The sequence below is a fragment of the Capricornis sumatraensis genome, chromosome 3 (assembly GCF_032405125.1).
Source record: "Capricornis sumatraensis isolate serow.1 chromosome 3, serow.2, whole genome shotgun sequence".
NCBI classification, from domain to species: Eukaryota; Metazoa; Chordata; class Mammalia; order Artiodactyla; family Bovidae; genus Capricornis; species Capricornis sumatraensis.
This window is the reverse complement of record NC_091071.1, coordinates 32,511,046-32,532,746: the sequence shown is the minus strand read 5'-3', so window position 1 is coordinate 32,532,746 and position 21,701 is coordinate 32,511,046. Positions and strand designations below refer to the sequence as shown.

At 50.4% G+C, this 21,701-nt stretch overlaps 1 protein-coding gene across 3 annotated transcripts in view; it reads left to right on the top strand.

Moving 5' to 3' along the window:
- The window catches only part of CLEC16A (C-type lectin domain containing 16A), a 236,983-nt gene that overhangs the window by 44,778 nt on the left and 170,504 nt on the right, over nucleotides 1–21,701 (top strand). For 2 of the 3 annotated variants that reach the window (XM_068967036.1, XM_068967037.1), the window contains 2 exons: nucleotides 1,172–1,285; nucleotides 18,795–19,026. In XM_068967036.1, the coding sequence (XP_068823137.1) occupies nucleotides 1,172–1,285; nucleotides 18,795–19,026 (346 nt within the window). The remainder of the gene's footprint in view (nucleotides 1–1,171; nucleotides 1,286–18,794; nucleotides 19,027–21,701) is intronic. The other variant, XM_068967038.1, reaches the window with a different exon arrangement.

Genomic DNA, 21,701 nt, shown 5'->3' with positions numbered 1-21,701 from the left:
CTAGTGGTTCGAGGCCAGAGATGCTGCCAAATATCCTATAATGCCCAGGGCTGCCCCCCTACAGCAAGGATTTATCACCGGACAAGAGTGCCAAGGAGGGACTTCCCTGGCGGTCCAGTGGTTAAGACTTCGCCTTCCAATGCAGATGGTGCAGGTTCAGTCCCTGGTCGTGGAACTAAGATCCCAGATGCCTCGAGGCCAAACAGCCAAAACATAAAACCGAAACCATTATTGTAACAAATTCAGTTAAGACTTTTAAAGTGGTTCACATCCAAAAAATCGTAAAACAGTGGCAAGATTTGGAACCCCTGTTGCATGTATATATGAACAAATACAGACGTGTGCACACACCCTGATGTGCAGATGGTGGGTCCATCCCATGCTGCCCTGAAGAGCCGGTGTTGCCGCTGCATCTTGAAACATACCGGCAGGTGTGTCTGAGCTGGCTCTCCAAGGCGGTGTGGGTACCCTGACTCCTCAGGCCGTTCCTTTGGACGTCAGGCAACAGGGTGGGGTGGCCAGGCCACCCCCCGACAGCCCAGTGCCTTCTGATGCTTGCCGCCTGGCATGACTCCATCCGTCTCTGGCCCGAGCAGCTTTTCCTCCCCAGTTTCCACACCTCCCAGCGCCGCCCTGGAATTCTTGGGCGCTCAAACCCACCGCAAGGGGAAGAGCTCATTCCATGGGTGGGATCTCTGCGTGGCTGACCCTTTGCCAAGTCCCCGACTGGAACAAGGCCTGCTGGCCACTTCCTCCGTGTAACTGAAGGGCTGGACCAGGGCCTCCTAATCTTATCCTAATCAGATTTGACACCAAAATGCCTGCGGAGAGAAAAGAGGGTGCGGGTTTGGCGCTCCCTTCCCACATTGCTTCACTTCAGCCCGATTTGGCTTCAGGCGGCCAGGAGGGACAGTTGCGCTTTAACGCACTTCTTTCTGCCAGCGAGCAGCCAGCCAAATAGGCAACAGTCTGAAAGGAGGGCCCGCCCGTAGGAGGAGAGAAGTCCAACTCATTTCTCCTAGATGTGACCCATTCTCTGGATTTTGCGTCACTGGGATTGCCGCTAAGACGAGGCTTTTGCAGTAGCCCAACCTCGTCATTTCGGGTGAAGGATGAGGTTGAAAGTCTACATGCTTTAATGCAAATCCTTTTTTTTTCCCTCCTTCGCCAGGTCTTCCTAATTATACATCATGCACCCCTGGTGAACTCGTTAGCTGAAGTCATTCTGAACGGCGATCTGTCTGAGACATACGCTAAGCCCGAACAGGATGTTCAGAGAAGCTGTGTAAGTCATTAGCGGGGGGACTGTCTCAAGACCCTGATAAGACACGTGATTCATTTTGTTCACGTGTGTTTCTCTCAAACCAGAGACCAACATCCTGCCCATTACAGCACTGATGACGTGTAAGCTGGTCTGGGATTCAGGGGACCTCATTGGTCTTGACATACCCAGAAGAATCTGGGGTTGGGTACCAAGAGTAGATTTGACTGTGCATGTGTTATTGAACTTGGAATCGTCCTGTTCTGGGCTTCAGGCTGTGTATCTGTGGGGCATGGTTATTGGTGCAGAATGAGAGAATACTTTGTCTGAGGCCCTGCTATCTACAGAAGCTGGGCAGGGAGTATCTGAATGACACAGACCCTGTGAGAGGGCAGGAGGGAGTGGTGGGGACTGTGACAAATTGGAGAATGTGTGTCCTTCGTGAGCAGTTACAGCTCACCCCAGCCTGAAGTCCTTCTGCAGTTATGTGGATAAAATACACTGTGGGCAGGTCCTCTCATGGCTCTGGAGATGCTAGAAAGCTGAATTTTGAAGCCAATACTCCCATCACCAACACGGCCTGAACGGCATGTTTATGCTTTGTCACGTTTGTGCGTTTGGTGCTCTGCTGAAGGGAAACTCCAATCACTGGGGCGATGACTTCTCCCGAGGCTTTCCCTGCTTGGCCCTGTGTCTGGCCTCCCTTCCCCCCTCCCATCCTGCTCACTCTGTCTTGGTGCCTCTTGCTTGGTCCCCAGAGTGCCCTGTGCTTTCCCTCCACGTTTGTGCTTGGAAGGGCCTTGCTCCCAGTTCTCTCTCATCCAAGGTCTTACCTGTTCGGAGCAGGCATCTTATCTGCTATTGACTCTTGTGGGTGTCTGAGATGAGCAGTGCTCACACAAAGGCCCTGTCTCTGCAGCCCTGTTCTCAGGCAGTCGGCGCACAGGTGATGCAGCCGGGCTTACCCTTGGACAGTCAACTCTGTTGTCACATCTGAGCGAGTGGGTGGAGTGTGGTCCTGGAGCGTGAAGGGCCAGAACTCCATGGAGTGCAATTACACAAGGCCCCTGCCCTTCTGGTTTTCCTGGTTTGCAGTGTCTTGGCCAGGCCACTGCTTTTTAAGGGAAATCAGAACTTCTGAAAAGGTTTCCAGAAACCTCTGTCCTCACTGGTGGTGGCGTTAGTTCAGCTGAATTGAATGAGGTCTTTTCGTGGCCCCTGTCCGGCCTGTCCTTCTTCAATTCGTTCAAGAAGTATTTATTGCACCCTTTCTTTAGATCAGGCGTTGTGCTAGTTCTGGTAATATACGAAACCTAAATAGCCCCTGTCATGCCGGGGCTTTATGATTCCACAGGAGGGCCAGAACGTTGATAAAACTTACAAACAAGGCTACTATTTCAGGTCTTAGAAATTCTCCAAAGGGCAGGAGTAGTGTTTGATGAGAGGATTTAACTTGGAAGTGATGAGGGAACAGAAAGGACTCCCCTAGTGGTCCACGATGTGACAGCACGTGGGCTGGAGAGCGTGGACCTGACCGTGTTAACACTGTTGATACCACTGGAGAGATTTCTTTGCAGCTTTCTTAAACTCTCTTTTGCTGAGTAAATGCAAGTTACAGAACAGAGAGGGAAGGGTCAGCAGGGTCTCCAGGCAGGACCCCTCCAGCCTTGGGGTTGCCCTGGGAAAGTCATTTCACCCCATTTAGGGAACAGCGAATGTCAGTCCCACTCGGGAAAGCTGTGGTGAGGATGGGGAGAAGATAGATGTAAAGTGTCTGTCAAGTGCCTGACAGGTTGCAGTCTGGCCCTCAGAACTGTTTGGTTTGGTCTTCATAGTGTTAGAAAAGTTTATGAATCGCCTGCCAACTCTAAAATTTGGGAGGTGTCACATAAAAACCCAGATTTCAGGATGGTCTTAACAGTCTGAAGATCTGGTCCCGGTTGTGCCTATGTTCCTGTAAGAAGCTCCTCAGAGGCCACCCCCTGCCCCCATCAGACGAGTCCTGTGTCGGCCATCAGATTTGTCCAGTCCCCACGCAGCCAGCTGGTAACTCACACTACAGTTACGTTAATAACAGATGAGAATGTAGTGGGTTCCTTCAGACTTCCTTCTGCCACATGATTTCCAGACCCCAAGATCACCACTAACTGCAGTTAGACTTAGTGTTCTAAGAGGTGAACCCAGAGACTGTTGGGGTGCTTGGGTTTGCAGGGCTTTTCATTGAAATTGATGGACATGCAGTTGCAGGAAATAAGCCACAGCAACCTGTTAGCCTTTCCCTAGTTTCCCCAGGGGTGACGTCTTGCAAAACACTAGGACAGTGTCACAAAGCAGGATATTCACATCGGTACGTGGCATTTGCAATTAGAGTAAAAGCAAATGGCGTGGAAGTTGCTGACTACCTCTCGGCTTCGGATTCCCACTTTAGTTGAACCTCCGATCAGCAAGATTATCTCTGAGATTCGTTCATTTTCCCAACAGCCTTCTCTTCTCCCGCCTCCATTGTGATAGACACACAGTTCTCCTGGCAGAGACACCTGAACTAAAAATGAAACGCTTTTGTGTGTGTAAAGACTCACCAGCCCAAGTGAAAGTGTCAGCCTTCTACTTCCGGTTATTACCTTTCCCTGAGTGTGAAATCGAAGTCTGTTGCGTTTTGACGACTGCTGTTGAAAATCGGGAAGGGCTTCTCTCAGCACCAACTTGTTTGACAGCAGTCCTGGTGAGATTTACCTCCCTTCCCTCCAAGCAAGAACAGACTCCTATTGTTTCCTGCCTGACTCGGATGTGGTTTGATCATACTTGTTTTAAGTTTCTTGGTCTTTTATAACCTACTTTCTCCTTCCCGTAATTTGTTAGATAAGTTACTGGTATTGCTTCATTTTACCAGCAGACCTTTCACAAAACCAAACCAAAATTGAAGAGAGAGAAGCAGAGGGGAGAGCAGAGTTACTTGAAAAGTCTGTAATTTAGGGTTAAATTGAAAACACATCAGCATGCTTAGATAGACGTCTAACTGGAATTCATCTGTGCATTAAAACCATATGGTCCCCGCGAAGGGATAACTCTGTCTGTAACTCTAATGCAGAGCAGATAGTTTTCTTGTCGGGGGAAACAAGTAAGAGAACACTCATTCTGAAACCGCCAGCATCTCATTACTTCTGCAAAATGAACATACAGATTAGATTATGGGATGTGCATCATTACCTGTAGGTACTTTTTTGTTTCTGAAGGGACTTTTTTCATCCTGGGTTTCTGTGGAGTTGCTTCCTTGGTTTTGCATTCATTCATCCATTCCCTGAGAGAGATGTGCTGGTGCCCAGGAAAGACACGGCCCCTCGCTCCGCACTGGGCTCCCCAGCCCCGCAAGGACAGTGGATCCTGTCTTGGAGATGCCTCTGTCACCTGTGCTGACCCAGGACTGGCCAGAGATGCCTGGGGGTCCGCCGCAGCCCTGAGTGGCTCAGTGGGTGATTGGTGGCAGGGTCACAAGGCCTCCTGTGATGTTCTTCTTGACTCTCAGAACCTGACCCTCACAGGGCACCTTCTCTTTGCTCAGGGGGCGGTTCCCCATTCTGTCTGGTGTGGTGGATTCTGAGCTAGGCTGCCTGGGCCCCTCAGTCTTGGCTCCTTGTCTTACTAGGTGTGTCTGGGGCAAGTTCATCCACCTCTCCGGGTTTCCATGTCCTCACCTCTCCAATCAGAATAACAACCGTGCGTTTGCAGAGAGGATTAAATGCAGCATGTGCTCAGTCGCTCAGTCTTGTCCGACTCTGCGACCCCATGGAATGGAACCTGCTAGGCTCTGTAGAGTGCCCATTGGAAGGACTGATGCTAAAGCTGAAGCGCCAGTCCTTTGGCCACCTGATGCGGAGAGCCGACTCATTGGAAAAGACCCTGATGCTGGGAAAGAGAGAAGACAGGAGGAGAAGAGGACGACAGAGGATGAGATGGTTGAATGGCATCATTGACTTAATGGACATGAGTTTGCGCAAACTCCAGGAAAATAGTGAAGGACAGGGAAGCCTGGCATGCTGTAGTCCATGGGGTCGCTAAAGAGTCAAACACGACTGTGCAACTGAACAACAAAGTGTTTATTCACAACAAAGTGTTTATAGCACACATCAGGGCCTAACTAGCAGATGCTAGCTTCATAGTGGTCTGAGGTTCTGAGGCTTCAGAACGGCCCCGCATCCACTACCTCCCTTGTTGGGGTGATTAATACAGAGGCATACTCAGTGCTCCCCAAATGGACGGGCCCTGTGACTGGACACAGGGCACAGAGGGTCAGGTGTTGACAACGATGACGATGATGACAGCAACGATGGTGGCTCGGTTTTGAACACTGCCGAGTAGTGTTAGCATCTGAGCCTCTGCATGCATCTGGGCCTGCAGCTCAGCTGGCCCTAGGTCCCTCTCTGGAAAGTGTGGAGGAACTCAGTTCAGTTCAGTTGCTCAGTCGTGTCCAACTCTTTGCGACCTCATGGACTGCAGCGTGCCAAGCCTCCCTGTCCATCACCAATTTACCCAAACTCATGTCCATTGAGTCGGTGATGCCATCCAGCCATCTCATCCTCTGTTGTCCCCTTCTCCTCCTGCCTCCAATCCCTCCCAGCATCAGAGTCTTTTCCAATGAGTCAGCTCTTCACATGAGGTGGCCAAAGTATTGGGGTTTCAGCTTCAGCATCATTCCTTCCAATGAATACCCAGGACTGATCTTTAGAATGGACTGGTTGGATCTCCTTGCAGTCCAAGGGACTCTCAAGAGTCTTCTCCAACACCACAGTTCAAAAGCATCAATTCTTTGGCGCTCTGCTTTCTTCACAGTCCAACTCTCACATCCATACATGACCACTGGAAAAACCATAGCCTTGACGGACCTTTGTTGGCAAAGTAACGTCTCGGCTTTTGAATAGATAGGTTGGTCATAACTTTTCTTCCAAGGAGTGCCTTTTAATTTCATGGTTACAGTCACCATCTGCAGTGATTTTGGAGCCCCCCAAAATAAAGTCTGACTCTGTTTCCGCTGTTTCCCCATCTATTTGCCATGAATAATGGGACCAGATGCCATGATCTTCGTTTTCTGAATGTTGAGCTTTAAGCCAACTTTTTCACTCTCCTCTTTCACTTTCATCAAGAGGCTTTTTAGTTCCTCTTCACTTTCTGCCATAAGGGTGGTGTCATCTGCATATCTGAGCTTATTGATATTTCTCCCAGCAATCTTGATTTTTGCTTATGCTTCTTCCAGCCCAGTGTTTCTCATGATGTACTCTGCATATAAGTTAAATAAGCAGGGTGACAGTATACAGCCTTGACGTACTCCTTTTCCTATTTGGAACCAGTCTGTTGTTCCATGTCCAGTCCTAACTGTTGCTTCCTGACCTGCATATAGGTTTCTCCAGAGGCAGGTCAGGTGGTCTGGTATTCCCATCTCTTTAAGAATTTTCCACAGTTTATTGTGATCCACACAGTCAAAGGCTTTGGCATAGTCAACGAAGCAGAAATAGATGTTTTTCTGGAACTCTCATGCTTTTTCGATGATCCAGCAGATGTTGGCAATTTGATCTCTGGTTCCTCTGCCTTTTCTTAAACCAGCTTGAACATCTGGAAGTTCAGGTTCACATATTGCTAAAGCGGAGGGACTGACTGGCACTAAATTCACACGCTTGACTGGCACTGATCAGAGTGGGAACAGAATTCTGGGGCATAAGAGGCTGGTTTATCCCCAAATGAGGGTGTCCGCCATCCCTCAGTAGGCACCAGTTCAGCCAGTTGGGACGGTCTCCAGATGATTCTTGGGGGATCCAGAAAGGCGAGCACACATCTGAAATGCTGGCCGCCAGTTCTCCACGTGATACCCGTCCACCCTGGGCGCTGGACACTCTGCTGGCAGAAGGCTCTGCTGGGATGAGGCTCGTGGAGCCTGAAGCTGAGGAAGCAGCAGCTGGGCTTCTCTGGCTTGTGTGTTTGCAGGAACAGAGCGTCCCTTCATCACTGGCTTGGTTCACTGCTGCACAGCTGGCCAGGCTCGAATCAGATGGCAATGGAGCCCCCACCAGGGACTGAATGCATCCAGTGGATGAGCCCCCTGGAGCTGGGATTGCAGTTCCCCCACATCTTTCAGTGTCCCTGACCTTTCCTGTGACCCCCGCAGCAACCAATGCCGGTACCAGCGCACGCACATTCTTCCTGAAAGTGATTGGCTTCTGGGAGGGTGGATTGGGAACACCAAAGGGGAAAAATAGACTGATAAATGTAAATCAAGGGCCTTAGCTGGCACAGTTGCAAGTACTCACACAAAGAACTGGACTCTCGTGCATTCTCCCTTTTGCTGGGTCTGCCATAGTCCAGCCCATCATCCCTTGATAGAATTACAGCTCCCAGGCGCATCCGCTGCCTGCAGGGTCCTACATGTGGCAGCGCTGACTCGCTGGCGAGGGGATGTGACAGAAGCAGAGAAAATCCAGGGTGCAGCATGTCCCACGTAGGACCCGTCGCCTCTCCCTTCTTTCCTGTGAAAGCAGAGGCTGCTCAACTGTCCAAAGCCCCGTGGCATGGAGGCTCTTGGAGATGTGGCCTGCAACCACGTGGGTGACTGACCTGAGGGGCTAAGTCCTGCTCCAGAAAGCAGAGAAAGGACAGCCATGGCCTGGAGGAGCTGACAAACAAGGCAAAACACAGTGGGCAAAGCGAGGGTGGAGGGGGTGTGGAGAAGGTTCTCGGACTCGGGCCTGAGCTCCTCTGTCTGCCTGGCAGCATGACCCAGAACGGGCTGGGGCGGCCACCAGGCTGGAGATGGCTCAGAGGGGTGAGGCAGTGCCAACACCCAGCTGAACGGAGACTTCCCCTAGTCTGCATTTTTTCCATTTTTCCGCTGAAATCAGGAAAATCGAGAGTGGGGACAGGAAGAGGAGGGCACCTACCACTTCTGTGCCCTGGGGCTTCATGTTTATCAGCAGTCAAGTCCCTTTGGGCATTTGAGTTTTTTAACTAGATTCTGAGCTCCTTGAAGCTGGATTCAAGTTGTTTATTCATTTATTCAAAACATAATTACTGGGTGTGTGCCAGCCACTGTTCTAGGCACTGGAGAGACACCAGGAACAAAACAAAGACCCCCTAACCTCTGGGAGCTTCTCTTGTAGTGGGAGGAGAGAGAGGAACCATGAAACTATAGTGAACAGCAGAGCAGAGAAGACTCTGGTGAGTCCCTTGGACAGCAAGATCAAACCAGTCAATCCTAAGGGAAATCAATGCTCAGTATTCACTGAGAGGACTGAAGCTGAAGCTCCAGTACTTTGGCCACCTGATGTAAAAAGCCGACTCGTTGGAAAAGATCCTGATTCTAGGAAAGATTGAAGGCAGGAGGAAAAGGGGGCGGCAGAAGATGAGATGGTTGGATGGCATCACCAACTCAGTGGACATGAGTTTGAGTAAGCTCTGGGAGATGGTGAAGGACAGGGAAGCCTGGTATGCTGCAGTCTGTGGGGTCTCAGTTGGACACGACTGAGTGACTGAACAACAACAAAGAACGTCTTCGGATGTGAGACAAACTCAAGAAAAGCAGCTGCAGTGAAGCAGAGAAGGGAGGGGATGTGCTCTGGGGCTGAGGGGCACACCTCTCCTTAGGGTAGCCTCAAGGGGAAGGTGACAGGGGAGTACAGATTTTAAGGAAATGAGGGAGCGGGTCATGGAGAAGTCTGGAGAAAGAGCTCTTGGGCCAGAAAGCATAGCCAGTGCAAAGGCCCTGAGGCAGGAGTGTGCCTGGTGTGTCAGGAACAGCAGAGAGCAGCGTGGTGAGGCAGAGTGTGATGGGGGCGAGGTGTGGGGTGGGGAATGAGGGTCTGAAGCAGATGCACCTTTCAAGCCGTTGGAGCACTCTTGAGTTTACACTGAGGGAAGTGGGAACATCCTAACCTGGGAGTCCGTGGTGTTTAGCATGGTTCCTGCAGGAAACTTCAGTTATCTTGAAATAACCCATCTCAACAGGGATGCAAGCACCAGATTTCTAATGAGCAAGAAAATCCCATCCTGGTCAGCACCAGAGTCCTCCATCCAGGAAACTGGGTTTTGCTGGGATGGGGACATGTGTGCTTCATTCACATGGAGGCTGGGGGGCTGCATGTCGATGAGAACACTTCCCTCTCTGGGTGCTCAGCGGTTTATTGACAGGCGATTGCAAGCGTCCAGCCTCAAGTCCCCAGGCTTCTTCTGCTTCTGGCTCTTTTGCCATCATTTGCAATGAGATTAAGGTTCTGGGCCGAATGTTTCAGGTCACTGAGAGTCGCCACTATTTCACAATTCATTATTTTTTAACAAGATGTAGTCAAACATTCCTCCTAAAGAAATACCAGCCAAGTGCTTGGTTTATCACTGTTTCATCAGATGATAAGATATTTTATTTTGCATGAGTGTTGAACATGCCTCTTTAATCATAAATATCTTGGGATTAATATCTTTGGATTAATTCACGCTACAAGCATTTATTAGCTGTTCATGGAGTGCCAGACGCAGCATCAGAGGGCCAGACTAGGCAGTGCTTGGTTGAGAGGGACAGAGAAGTTGGTCCGGGTAGGGGGCTGGGGGATGGGCAGCACCCTGAGGTTGCTTTCTAAGTAGTCCCAGCACCATCTCAACATGACCAGCTGGTTCCCACAGAGGCCAACGCTGGTGTGTGTCTGTGTGTGTGTGTCTGTGTCTGTGTGTGTCTGTGTCCCTGTTTTGGGTGATTCCTCGGCTGCTGCGACACTCGCTGATAATTGGCCGATGGTGGGGAAGAAAGCCAGGCTCCTCTTGTTAATGGAAGTGGCCTGTTACCTCTTCATGTTTCGCCCGCCTCGGGTTTTATTTTCCCCTGTAAGCTTGGCTGTGCTGCCCAGTCGCCCCGCTGATGTCGCCACAGTTGTACATTCTGGACGCGTGTGTAGGCTTTGGCTCAGCAGCCCAGGTCACTCAGGGTTTGGCATGTAACACACACACCCATACATCACCCCGGAGTTGATTCCATCAGACGTTCGCTTGCTGATCACCCCGTTCTGGAATGAGCGTAGGGCTGTTTGGTGGCAAAGAGCGACCCTGCTTCCTATGCAGCTGGTTGCAAAGCCACGTGCTGTTGGTTACGGTGGACATAAACCCGAGTCACCGTGAACTCTCCCCACCCCACCCGCCATGACATTTGGAGCTCTGTGCATCTGAGACAAAAATGGAAAAAATTGCACATTGTGTGGCTTCCCTGGTAGCTCAGAGGTAAAGAATCCACCTGCCAGTGCAAGAGACCCAGGAGATGCGGGTTTGATCCCTAGGTCAGGAAGATCCCCTGGAGAAGGAAATGGCAACTCACTCTAGTACTCTTGCCTGGAGCCTGGTGGGCTACAATTCATGGGGTCACAAAGGGTGGGGCATGACTGAGCGACTAAGCACCTGCATCCCTAATGCCCGTTGGGTCAGAGGGCCACCTGAAAAGTGATGTGATGTGTGGACTGTCCCAGGCAGGGCTGCCTGCTCCTCTGGGCAGTGTGACTCGGGCATGGCAGGGTCTTTACATCCACCTTTTGAGAGGCTGGCCCCACACTGCGAGGCTCTGCTGGTGCATGTGGGTAGGGCTGGATGCTTGAGCTTGGCAGCAGGATTGTTGAGCATGTGATGGGGGACGGTGCTGAAGCTACACTTCCCAGGTGCAAACCCTGGCATTGCCTCTCAAGAGCGGTGACTTGGAGCAAGCCCCTCCCCTCAGCAGCCCCCTCCCCGCCTATGTTATTTGGAGGATAAAGGAGTCCATCGGTATATGTCAAGTGCCCAGAGCATCGCTGGGCATACTTCCTATGGTCACTGGGTGTTAGTAATGGTTATTATTACCTGAAAAAAATAAATAAAACAAGAAAGCGTGCTGCTACCCCTAGGCACCTCACAGGAGCCCTGCAGGAAAAGTGTCAGCATGAGGCTCGTTTGATGCATGTGGAAACCGAGGCCCAAAGGGGAGAAGGCTGTGGGTAGGGTGTGTGGGCCAGTGGGTGGGGCTCCGACCCCTCCAGTGCCCCGTGGATCTCACTCTGCCTTTGTGCTGAACATCCGGCAGGCCCAGCCCCGGAGGCTGGAGGCCTAGGAGGGGCCCAGGAGCTCTTTGGGGAGCTGAGTCTAAGCCACTCACAAACCAGGAAGCCAGCAAACAAAGTTACTAGTTTGATTGGTTTTGAAAAGCTAGACCCCCTCCCCTACCAGCTCTCCCATCCCAATGATCTATTTGCCCGGAGGTGGAAGGTGAATAAGTATCTCTAGAGTGCCTCTTTGTGGCAGACGTCGTGCGGGCGTTTCTGTGCCTCTGTGGCAGAGGTCAGGCGGGCATTTTTGTGTTCAGCATCTCGCTTCAGCCCGATGGCGGCATGTGACGGAGCTGCTGCTGTCCCTGTTTTTCAGACGCGGAAACTGAGGCGTGTTGGGTGAGGCTCACTCAGCCAACAAGCGGGTCTGAGATCTGGGCTCAGGTCTGCCCTCATGTTTCGTGGGTTTTTTCCTTAGTCCTCATGACCTGTCTCCTTTTTTGAGGGGCAAATCTGTCTCCTGGTTCCCAAGTCCCTTAGCAGAGCTGTTTGAACAGAAGGATGCTAGTTGCTTCCTCAGAAGGTGAGCGGGCTAGGCCCGGGAGAGCCTGGAGGTTCCCCTCTCAGCTTGACCACAGTAACTGCTCCCACAGATCCACTGCTCCAGCCTCTTTCCCTCGCCTTTCCTTCTCAGTCAGATTTCTTCCCTGGCCTGCCTCTTGTCCCCTTGCTGCCTCCTTCCCGCTCTCCTCCGTCACTGAGGAGCCCCACAACACCCACTCAGCAGGTTGTCTGTGCTGAGGCAGGGGCCCCGCCACCTGTTCTCAGGACGTGAGCATCGTGAACGCCTTCCTATGAACTGCTAGCTGGAGAGGCCACCTGGCCGGCCAGCGGACGCCACCTAGGAGCTGGCCCAGCAGACTGTGCCCCCGGGCACCGCCACCGTCACCGGCACAGCAGCTCCAGGTGGCCCTGGCCTTGACAGAAATAAAGGTGACTGCCCGGAGCTCAGAGCCGCCCTGCCCAACATTCTCCTCTCCTCCCGAGTGTTCCAGTAAACTGCCAACACTCAAGCCTCGGACTAGTCATTTCCTTCTCCACAAAGGCCTCTCCAGTAACCACCCCCACCCCGCCCACCTGTCCCTTCCTCCATGCCTGCAGTGTGCTCTTGTTTTGTGTCCATCCTTGTGGCACACTCAGCAAGCAATACATCACAACTCCTGGCTGGACTGTGAGCTTCTAGCCCAGTGCCCGGGGTTTCGTCAGGGCTTAACCCCGCTGGAGACTGCCGCGAAGCCAGCTGCCCACATCATCTAATTTGCTCCTCACTTGTATTTAGGGCATTGCAACAATCTGAATTCACTGGAAATCCTCTCGGTAAACAGTTTTTAAATTGAGAAATAACATGAGTAAAGTGCATAAAAGTGCAGTGATCTTTGCTGTACTGCTTGATGGCTTTGGACCAGTGGTTACATTCATGTGTACAGGTGCCCCTCGCTTTTGGAAGGTTTGCCTCTCTCTAACCAAAGTCCTCGCTACAAAAGACTGAAAGAAGCCCAAAGAGGCTTTTCACTTTTAGACAAAAGGTGAAAAGGGAAAATAAGGTGCACGCTGGTTCTGCAGCAGCTGTTCAGCGGCAGTGCGCCTCCCGAGCAGCCCCACCACCACCAGCACCTGAGGGTCAAGGCCTGGAGCTTTGAGCTGTGGCTGTGAGCATCCGTGCTTCATCCCCGTTTAGTCTGTGTGCCTGTCAGCAAGCTGTGTCCTAAGGTAATAGCTTCTTCGCTTCGTCCTAGCTTACAGAAGGTCTGGTAGGACTGCTCTACTTTCAGATCATGGGGGAAGCTGTGATTCAGGTCAAGAGAAAAACGCCTCTGACGTCCCCTGCAGCTCCTTCTCAGTCTATAACCAGCACCCCCACCCCCACCCCTGCCCCTTCCACCAGCGAATCACCATTCTGACTTCCAGAGGTGCCTTTTAAAAAGTTTTTTTTTTTTTTTCAATTCAATTGTGAAATACCTACAGTAAATACTATTTACGATGGATGAACCATTTTTAAATATACAATTTGGTGGCATTAGGTACGTTCTTTAAAGGCATTCTTTACATTTTAATGGCACTGCTAAACAACTGAAAGATACAGAAGCGACTACAGTAGAAAGTGAAAGTTCCCCCGACCTCAGTATCTTCCTAAAAAGGAACCACTGTTTTCAGTTTGTGTATCCTTCCAGACCTTGCTCTGTGTACTGTCATTGGTCAATATCTGTCAGCTCAGGAAAACCTGGTGTATATGTATGTGTTCTGAGTTGGCCATTTTTTAACTGTAAATAGAATCCTTGATTGGTTGATCACAACGGGGTCTTGCTGGTGTGGTGTGTGTCGGGCTCTTTCTGGCACGGAGTGTGTTGGGGCCTTTCTAAGGGGCACACCCAGACCTAGTGGAGGAGTGGAGTTTGCCCTCTGTGGCATCGGTGGTTCTGCCTCTCCTCCACTCAGATGCCTGGGCCTTGCAGGTTCCAGTCCTTACTCCTGACCCTCTTGCTGTGCTTGCAGACCCTGTTCTCAGATCCCACAGCCCCTGAGAGGCCTTAGTTATCACTGACCCCCGGGGAAGTCACTTTTCTCCAGTATTTAACTTTGAAGCAAGGACCAAAGTTCGGAGGCAGGCAGGTTGGTGGAAGGTGTCATTAACCAGCAGGTGGGGGCAGACGCTCTCAGGAGAACTTAGACCTCTAGGTCACCCTTGAAGTCACATTTCTGGCCTTCAGCTGCCTCTGACCCCAGATGCCAGCCTAAACGTGCAGCCACGGAGCCCACAGCCCCCCTGCTGCATCCCCCACTCGGGTATAGGCAGCGTCTTGGAGTCAGCAAGAAGGGTCCCCTGACTCCACTCTTTCTGTTGCTTGGGTTCCAGAGCCCTGTGAGGTGAGCCCTGGGTGAGTGAAACCTGAGCCTTTGGCCTTTGGGAAATGTAGACCTTGTATGCAGGAGGCTTGTCTCCGAGACATGTATGCTGTGCTTTCTTTATGGGAAGATAAACCCAAAGGCCTTCTGATTTTTGACTCTGATGCGGGCTTTCCCATTTCTTCTGGTTGGTCCCTTGGTGCTGGCGCTTCCACTAAGTTCAGCTACTGAGGTCTTAGGCTCCTTTCTTCATCCACCCTCACCCACCCACCCCAAACTTTCTTGTTTTCTTCTTGATCTCCCCATCACGTTGGATGTAGTTTGGTACAGGCCACCATTCAGCAGCCTGTCAAGGCCTGCTCTGGTCCAGACACCTGGTTTAGGACGAGAGCTCACTGGGGCATGAGATGGCTCTTCTCTCAGGGGCTTTCTGGGAGAAAGGTCATCTGGAGTTGTCCAGTGGAACATGAAGATTCCTGCGAGGCCTGACAGCCAGAGGCCCTTGTGAGAAACAGCAGGAATGATACCGATCCCAGCGCACACTTCCCAACCACTGTCAGCTTCTCCATGGTAATGATTGGATCTTTTATTTAAAATAATTTTACTTATTTTTGACTGCTGGATCTTTGTTGCTGCATGGGTTTTTTCTTTATGGTGTACAGGCTTCTCAATGGGGTGGCTTCTGTTATTGTGGAGCACAGACTCTGGAGTACAGGCTCCATAGTTATGACACACGGGCTTCATTGTTCTGCGGCATGAGGGTGTTCCCAGATCAGGGATCGAACTTGTCTCCCCTGCATTAGCAGGTGAATTCTTTACCACTGAGCTGCTAGGGAAGCCCTTATGGGATCTTGATGTTGTTAAATTATTAAGCAAAAAAAATATCAGGCTTTTTAAATATACAAGAAAATAAAATCTACAACTCCAATGTCCAAATGATCCCTGTTGAATATTTGCAAAAGTGAACTTGCATACATGATTAGAAATTTCAAACCAGACAGAAAGATACAGAAATGAAAAACTTTAAGTTCGTGTCCCACCTTGTTTCTTTCCCCAAACAGGAAATTCTAATATATTCCTGTGCAGCTTTCCAGGAAAAGTTGTGTTTACACCATCATGAAGCTTTACCTAAAAAGGGACCCTGCTTTGTTTCCAGTTCTTGCATTTTTTTTTTATCCAGAGGCTGTTTCTGCATCAGTAGATCTAGGTATAAAAAGACCTCAGTCTTTTTATATCCACGTGGATTCCCACTTTATAGACAGACCAATCCCCTTTTGATGGACATTTAGGTTATTTCCAACTACTTACTGGGTAGGTTGTGTTTTAAAGGTTTGAAATTTCCCTGGTAAGCATTCTTCCCCCTCTTACCTCCTCAACACCTGATCATCAAGAAAAACGATCCCTTGGAAAGTTTTAAATTCATTTTCACAGTTTTTTTTTTTTTTTTTCTTTCATGAAGTCAGGAACAGGAAGGTAACTGTCTGTCTGTTGTTTGCTTGTTGCATGGCCAAGCTCTGAAGGAACTTTCTCTCTTTTTTTTTAAATAATATATTTTGCTTCCAGTGACTTTTTAAACAAATTTATTTTTGGCTGTGCTGGATCTTCGTCGCTGCATGGGCTTTTTCTCTAGTTGCGAAGAGCAGGGTCTACTCTCGAGCTGCGGTATGCAGGCTTCTCGTGGCGGTGTCTTCTGAGGGAGCTCTAGTCTCGTGGACTCGGTAGCTGCTGCACATGGGCTCAGTAATTGCGGTTCCCGGGCTCTAGAGCACAGGCTCAGTGGTTGTGGCGCACAGGCTTATTTGCTCTGTGGCCTGAGGGATCTTCCTGGATCGGGGATCAAACCCGTGTCTCCTGCATTGGCAGGCAGGTTCTTGACCACTGAGCCACCCAGGAAGCCTGAAGGAGCTTTGCATCCATGATTTCCTTTAGCTCCAGGAGGCCAGAATTACTGCCCCATGGTTTAGAAGGAGCCAGGAACTGAGAGAGGCCTCACTGCTCAAAAAGGTTCCAGCTGGCGTCCACAGCACCCTGACCAGCCCTGGACCTTATCCACCGCTCCTCCTCTCCTAGTGCGGCCAGTTGTCCTGGACATCTGAGTCCACCCAGAGCTCAGGGAGTGCTGTCTGCATCCGTCTATGTGAATTTTCGCTCGAAGCTTCTGACCGAGTGGTGGTTTGCTCTGCGTGGGGTCTCACTTTTCTGTTTCTGAAACCTTCAGTTGTGTGTGGCATGCAATTCCCTGGGAGTGAGTGGTAATCAGAGGAAGCAGTCGCTTCATCTTAGGGCCCTAACCTACCAGGTCTGAGTCCTTCCAGAAGGGTGAGGACCATCCAGCGCTGCGTTCCGTCACGCAGCATCCTAAGTGGGCTCTGATGGATGCTGTCTGTCAAGAGGTGCGCGCCTGGAACGCTCCCGTCTGTGGGCTCTCCATTCTTGGCATCTGTAACGCACTATCGGCTTCCTGGACAGTTGAATCATGTCTCAATTTTATCTGTTTTTGTGGATGAATAATCCAAAGTAGGTAAATAAAAATTAATGTCTGGGTTTGGATACTAATTTAACTTTAAATTAGGTTTTGTTTTGAGCATTATTGAAATTAATCTGCGTTCTTAGAGCACATTCCACTTATTAGCAGGGTATGGTGGCCCCCAGAAGACAGTAGGTAGTTGTTCGGGATAAATTCAGATGGATAGACCGAATCGAGATAATGGAAAAGTTTGCTTTCAAACGTTTCTGTTTTTCAATGACAAAGCGATGTCTGGATATCACCTGGACCCTGCAGAGAGGAAAACTCTTCAATCAGAATCCTGCCCTGAACCGATGAGGGACGAGTTTTGATCCTTGCTCCTTTCTGGACCTGGTTCATTTGCATATAAATACTATTTAAAGGATGCTAAACAGGGACTAAGGTCCGTCTAGTCAAGGCTATGGTTTTTCCTGTGGTCATGTGTGGATGTGAGAGTTGGACTGTGAAGAAGGCTGAGCGCCGAAGAATTGATGCTTTTGAACTGTGGTATTGGAGAAGACTCTTGAGAGTCCCTTGGACTGCAAGGAGATCCAACCAATCCCTTCTGAAGGAGATCAGCCCTGGGATTTCTTTGGAAGGAATGATGCTAAAGCTGAAACTCCAGTACTTTGGCCACCTCATGCAAAGAGTTGACTCATTGGAAAAGACTGATGCTGGGAGGGATTGGGGGCAGGAGGAGAAGGGGACGACAGAGGATGAGATGGCTGGATGGCGTCACTGACTCGATAGACGTGAGTCTAAATGAACTCCGGGAGTTGGTGATGGACAGGGAGGCCTGGCTCGCTGCGATTCATGGGGTCGCAAAGAGTCGGACATGACTAAGCGACTGAACTGAACTGAACTGAAGCAGGGAACTGAGTTTGAGCTCCTGGTGAAGCATTATTATTTTAGAAGAGCCTGGGGCTTTGGGATTGGGCTCTCGCAGAATCGAGACATTGGGCAAGTCACCTAGCCCTTCTGGGCCTCATTTTCTCATCTGTAAAATGGGATTGATAATCTCTATATCTCATGGTTGCTGTAAGGATTGAGACACAGCTGTGGTTTCCACAATGCAGGGTATGAACTGTGGTGACACACAGGCCCTTTTCTTTTCTCTTAGAAACCTTTGGACTTTTTAGGGAAAAACCTCTTCCTTGGGGGCAGGTTTCCTTTGGCGATGAGCTTTAACTCATCACTCATACCTGTTAGGCTCCCCTTCTAAAGAGAGCCAGCAATCTGGTTATATCCAACTCACCTTGCTTTTTCTTTTCTATTTTTATATTAGCGAGGCACAGTGGTGTTTCATTTCTGTTGTGATATATAGTTCCTCTTAAAATAAATATATTTAAATTGAAAGTTAACAATGACATCAGTGCGTTGTGGTTGAGACATAAATTGTGCAGATGGTAAGTGGTTTTGAATCCCAGCTCTGTCACCTCCTGGCTGTGTGGCCTTGGGTGGGTCATGTAACATCTCTGAACTTCCATTTCCTCGTCTTAGCATAACTATTATTCTCTGGGGGTTTTGTAAACTGTTAAGTGAGATAAAGTAGTCAGAGCCCTTAAAACACCATTGGGCACATAGAAAGTACCACCAAAGTATTAAAAGTGTGTTTCTGACCTTTGGGAAGCGTGGAGCCAGTGTGGGTCAAGGGCACAGTGACTTGGGACTGTGGGCAATAAATAAATGGTAGCTGGTGCTATTGTTTAGATTATTTAATAGTGATGATGCGAAGAGCTGACTCATTTGAAAAGACCTTGATGCAGGAAAGATTGAGGGCAGGAGGAGAAGGGGGCAACAGAGGATGAGATGATTGGATGGCATCACCGACTCAATGGACATGGGTTTGGGTGGACTCCAGGAGTTGGTGATGGACTGGGAGGCCTGGTGTGCTGCGGTTCATGGGGTTGCAAAGAGTCAGACACGACTGAGCGACTGAACTGAACTGAGTAGCGGTAATGATCAATGAAGACATAGAATTTGCTGTACTGAAGGGAATTTCTTGGGGCGGAAACCCTCAGACAGCTCCATAGGAGCCAGTGAGACCCCACTGTTCATACCTGTCCATTGTCTTGGTTCAACTTTCCAGGCCAAGCCGAGCATTCGGTGTTTCATTAAACCCACCGAGACGCTAGAGCGGTCCCTTGAGATGAACAAGCACAAGGGCAAGAGGCGGGTGCAAAAGAGACCCAACTACAAAAACGTTGGGGAGGAGGAAGACGAGGAGAAAGGGCCTGCCGAGGATGCCCAGGAAGACGCCGAGAAGGCTAAAGGTACAGAGGGTGGTTCAAAAGGCATCAAGACGAGTGGGGAGAATGAAGGTGAGTGCACGCGCCACCGCCAGCCTGCCCGCCGGGCCGTCCTGTGTCTGGTCCCCCGTGTGTGTCCCTGGGTGCGCCTGTCATTCCAGACACCTGTGCCCCTCACTCTGCACAGCCCGCTCTTTGGCGACAGCTGTGGCCAGATCCACACAAGCCTGGGCAGCCTGGAGCGAGGCCCTTCCTCTTAGCCCCTGCCCTGTTTCCCGTTTGCCAAAAGAGAGTGTTTACTTTGTTATTAAGAGAATGAAATGGGCTAATGCACGTAACATGCTCAGAACAGTGCCTGGCCCATGCCATAAGTGTCTCCCACTACTATTATTTCATAACTGCCATCATTATTATTAATAGTATGGTCATCTTTATCATTTTTGGTGTTCTTCCTTATAATCCCGATGACCCAGAATGATGATTTTTTGACCGAAGTCGTTATTGCCAGTGCACTGCAGGAAGAAAAATGGCCCAGGGCTGATGAAATTAGATGCTTTTCATACGATTATGGTTTGGGGGGGAATCAAATATCAAACGCAACCCCCCAGATTCTTACATTAAGATTTTTTCCAAGCCCTCATCTGTTAAGAGTGAGGCACACTGGTGTTCGGTGCACTAGGGTCAGGAGCAGAATCCTTCTGTCCTCTTCTCTGCCCTTGTCGAGGACGATTCTGGTTTCCTTTTCACCTCCCTCTTGTTTAGACACTAATGCCTCCATCTGGAGAGCATTGTCAGCCCCAGGGATGAAGCAAGTTTGAGCTGTTGCTTGTGTCATGGGCCGGGCTCGCAGCCACACAGATGGGGTCTCTGGCCACGGCCCCGGGCGCTCAGGGTGGAGGAGGTGATGGGGTCAAGTGAGGTGGGAGCTCTGCTTGCCAGAGGGGAGCTTCCAGCACACCTCCTGGGACAGATCCGGGCTCTCCCCAGCTCCCGCCTGCCTTCTGCTCGGGCGTGGGGGGAGCATCTCCTGTGAGCCCTCCTCTGGGTCCTGGGCTCACAGCAGCTCCTCTGCAGCCAGCTCGCCAGCCCATCAGCCTGGACTGTGCGAGTCCAGGCGCCCAAAGCTGGAAAACGGAGCCGCTCAGTAAATCAGTTGACTGGGAACTCATTTGTTTGGGGGAGTTTGCTGCAATTATGCAGCCAAAACCTGCCCCCATCCCCACCCCGCTGGCCCCATTCTGATGATCTTGGCAGCTCTCTGCGAATGCCACGATCATATTTCAATGAATATAACCCAAGTGTCTCCCTGCTGCCATCAGCCCTCTTTTTAGGCTGAGATCTCCAGCATGATTTTTTTTTCTGTCCAAAGTGTGCAGTAAGCATCTTGGTTTAGGAATTCCTTTCTGGTTCAGAAACCCTTTGCCAACAAATATCACTGTGGCAGGGAGGTGAGGGGTGGACACAAGGTAAGCCATACTTGTTTGCTTATTTGCATCATTTTTACTTTTTGGTCTAACTGGGGAGAAACTTATCTGCTGAAACTTTTGGTTTAGCTGTCCTGTAGCCACCCTGGGGGGAAAATGGACGACTTCACCCCATTTTGTACAGTGTGTTCTCGTCAATTTTGTTTTGGAAAGATGCTACCTCTTTTTGTTCCAGTCCTTTTAAGGGCTGCTGTCTAACCAGGCCGGGGCTGTGACTAACCATGGTGTGGACAAGGGCAGGCTTGGCCTCAAACACACAATCCAGTGACTCAACTGGCAGCCTAGTCCTGGCTCACAGGGGCTGCAGCAGCTCTGCAAGGCTGCCGTCCCCGCTCCCTGTTGGGATCCAGGGGGTGGGGGGTGGGGGTTGGCCTCCCTGGGTGGGGGGGAGCTCCCTGCAGGCTGAGCCTGCCCTGTGCAGGGGGCATAGGGAGGCATGTTCACCAGCCTCCAGAACCCTGTTTCCCAGGTGGTTACTCAGCCAGGTTGTGTCAGGCAGAGCTCAGAGGAATTTCCCGAGAGACTTTGCTTAGATGTTTGATGCCAACTTCAGGCTCCAGTGGAGTGTGGTTCTCCATGGCCCCCTCAGCTTTGTAATGCCCTCCTGTTTTCCTGGCCCAACTCATTGTAAATAAATACAACGTTTTGCAGGCCCATCCAGCAAAGAGACACCTAACTGGGCAGCAACAGGTATACTCTGGGGCTCTTTGAATTGTTTATTTGACTTCTCAATATTCTCGTGTTTGAAGGTGTGGCCACTGGGTGCTCTCTCCTTAGACTGTCTCTGTGTTTGGGTGAAACCACACAGCTGTTAATTCCTGTGACTTGGAAGGGTGTTAGGCGCATTTTCTCACTTGGTTTCAAGCCAGAGGACAGTGTCAGTGGGTAGACGGGAGATGTGACTTACAGTCCTGTCTCACCAGCCAGACCTACGTGTGCCTTGGAGGGTGTCCCCAAGCTCTGGACGTCATTGTCCTCATCTGGAAATTGTGACTCTAGGAAGTATAAAGACTTTTTTTTTTAAAAAACACAAGGATATGTTAGGATTCTTGTGGTTTTAGATTTAGGTATTCAACTCAGACTAACTCAACCAGAAAAGGCAGTTATTGTTAGTCTAACTGGGAGGCCCAGGAGGGGCTGGACTCGGGTGCATAGATGACCATCAGCAACTCAGGGCCCACATCCTGCCAAGCCACCAAGTAGAGAGAGCGCTGCAACCGAAGCCTGGGAGCCGAGGCTCACTGGTGCTGGTGGACCTGGCTT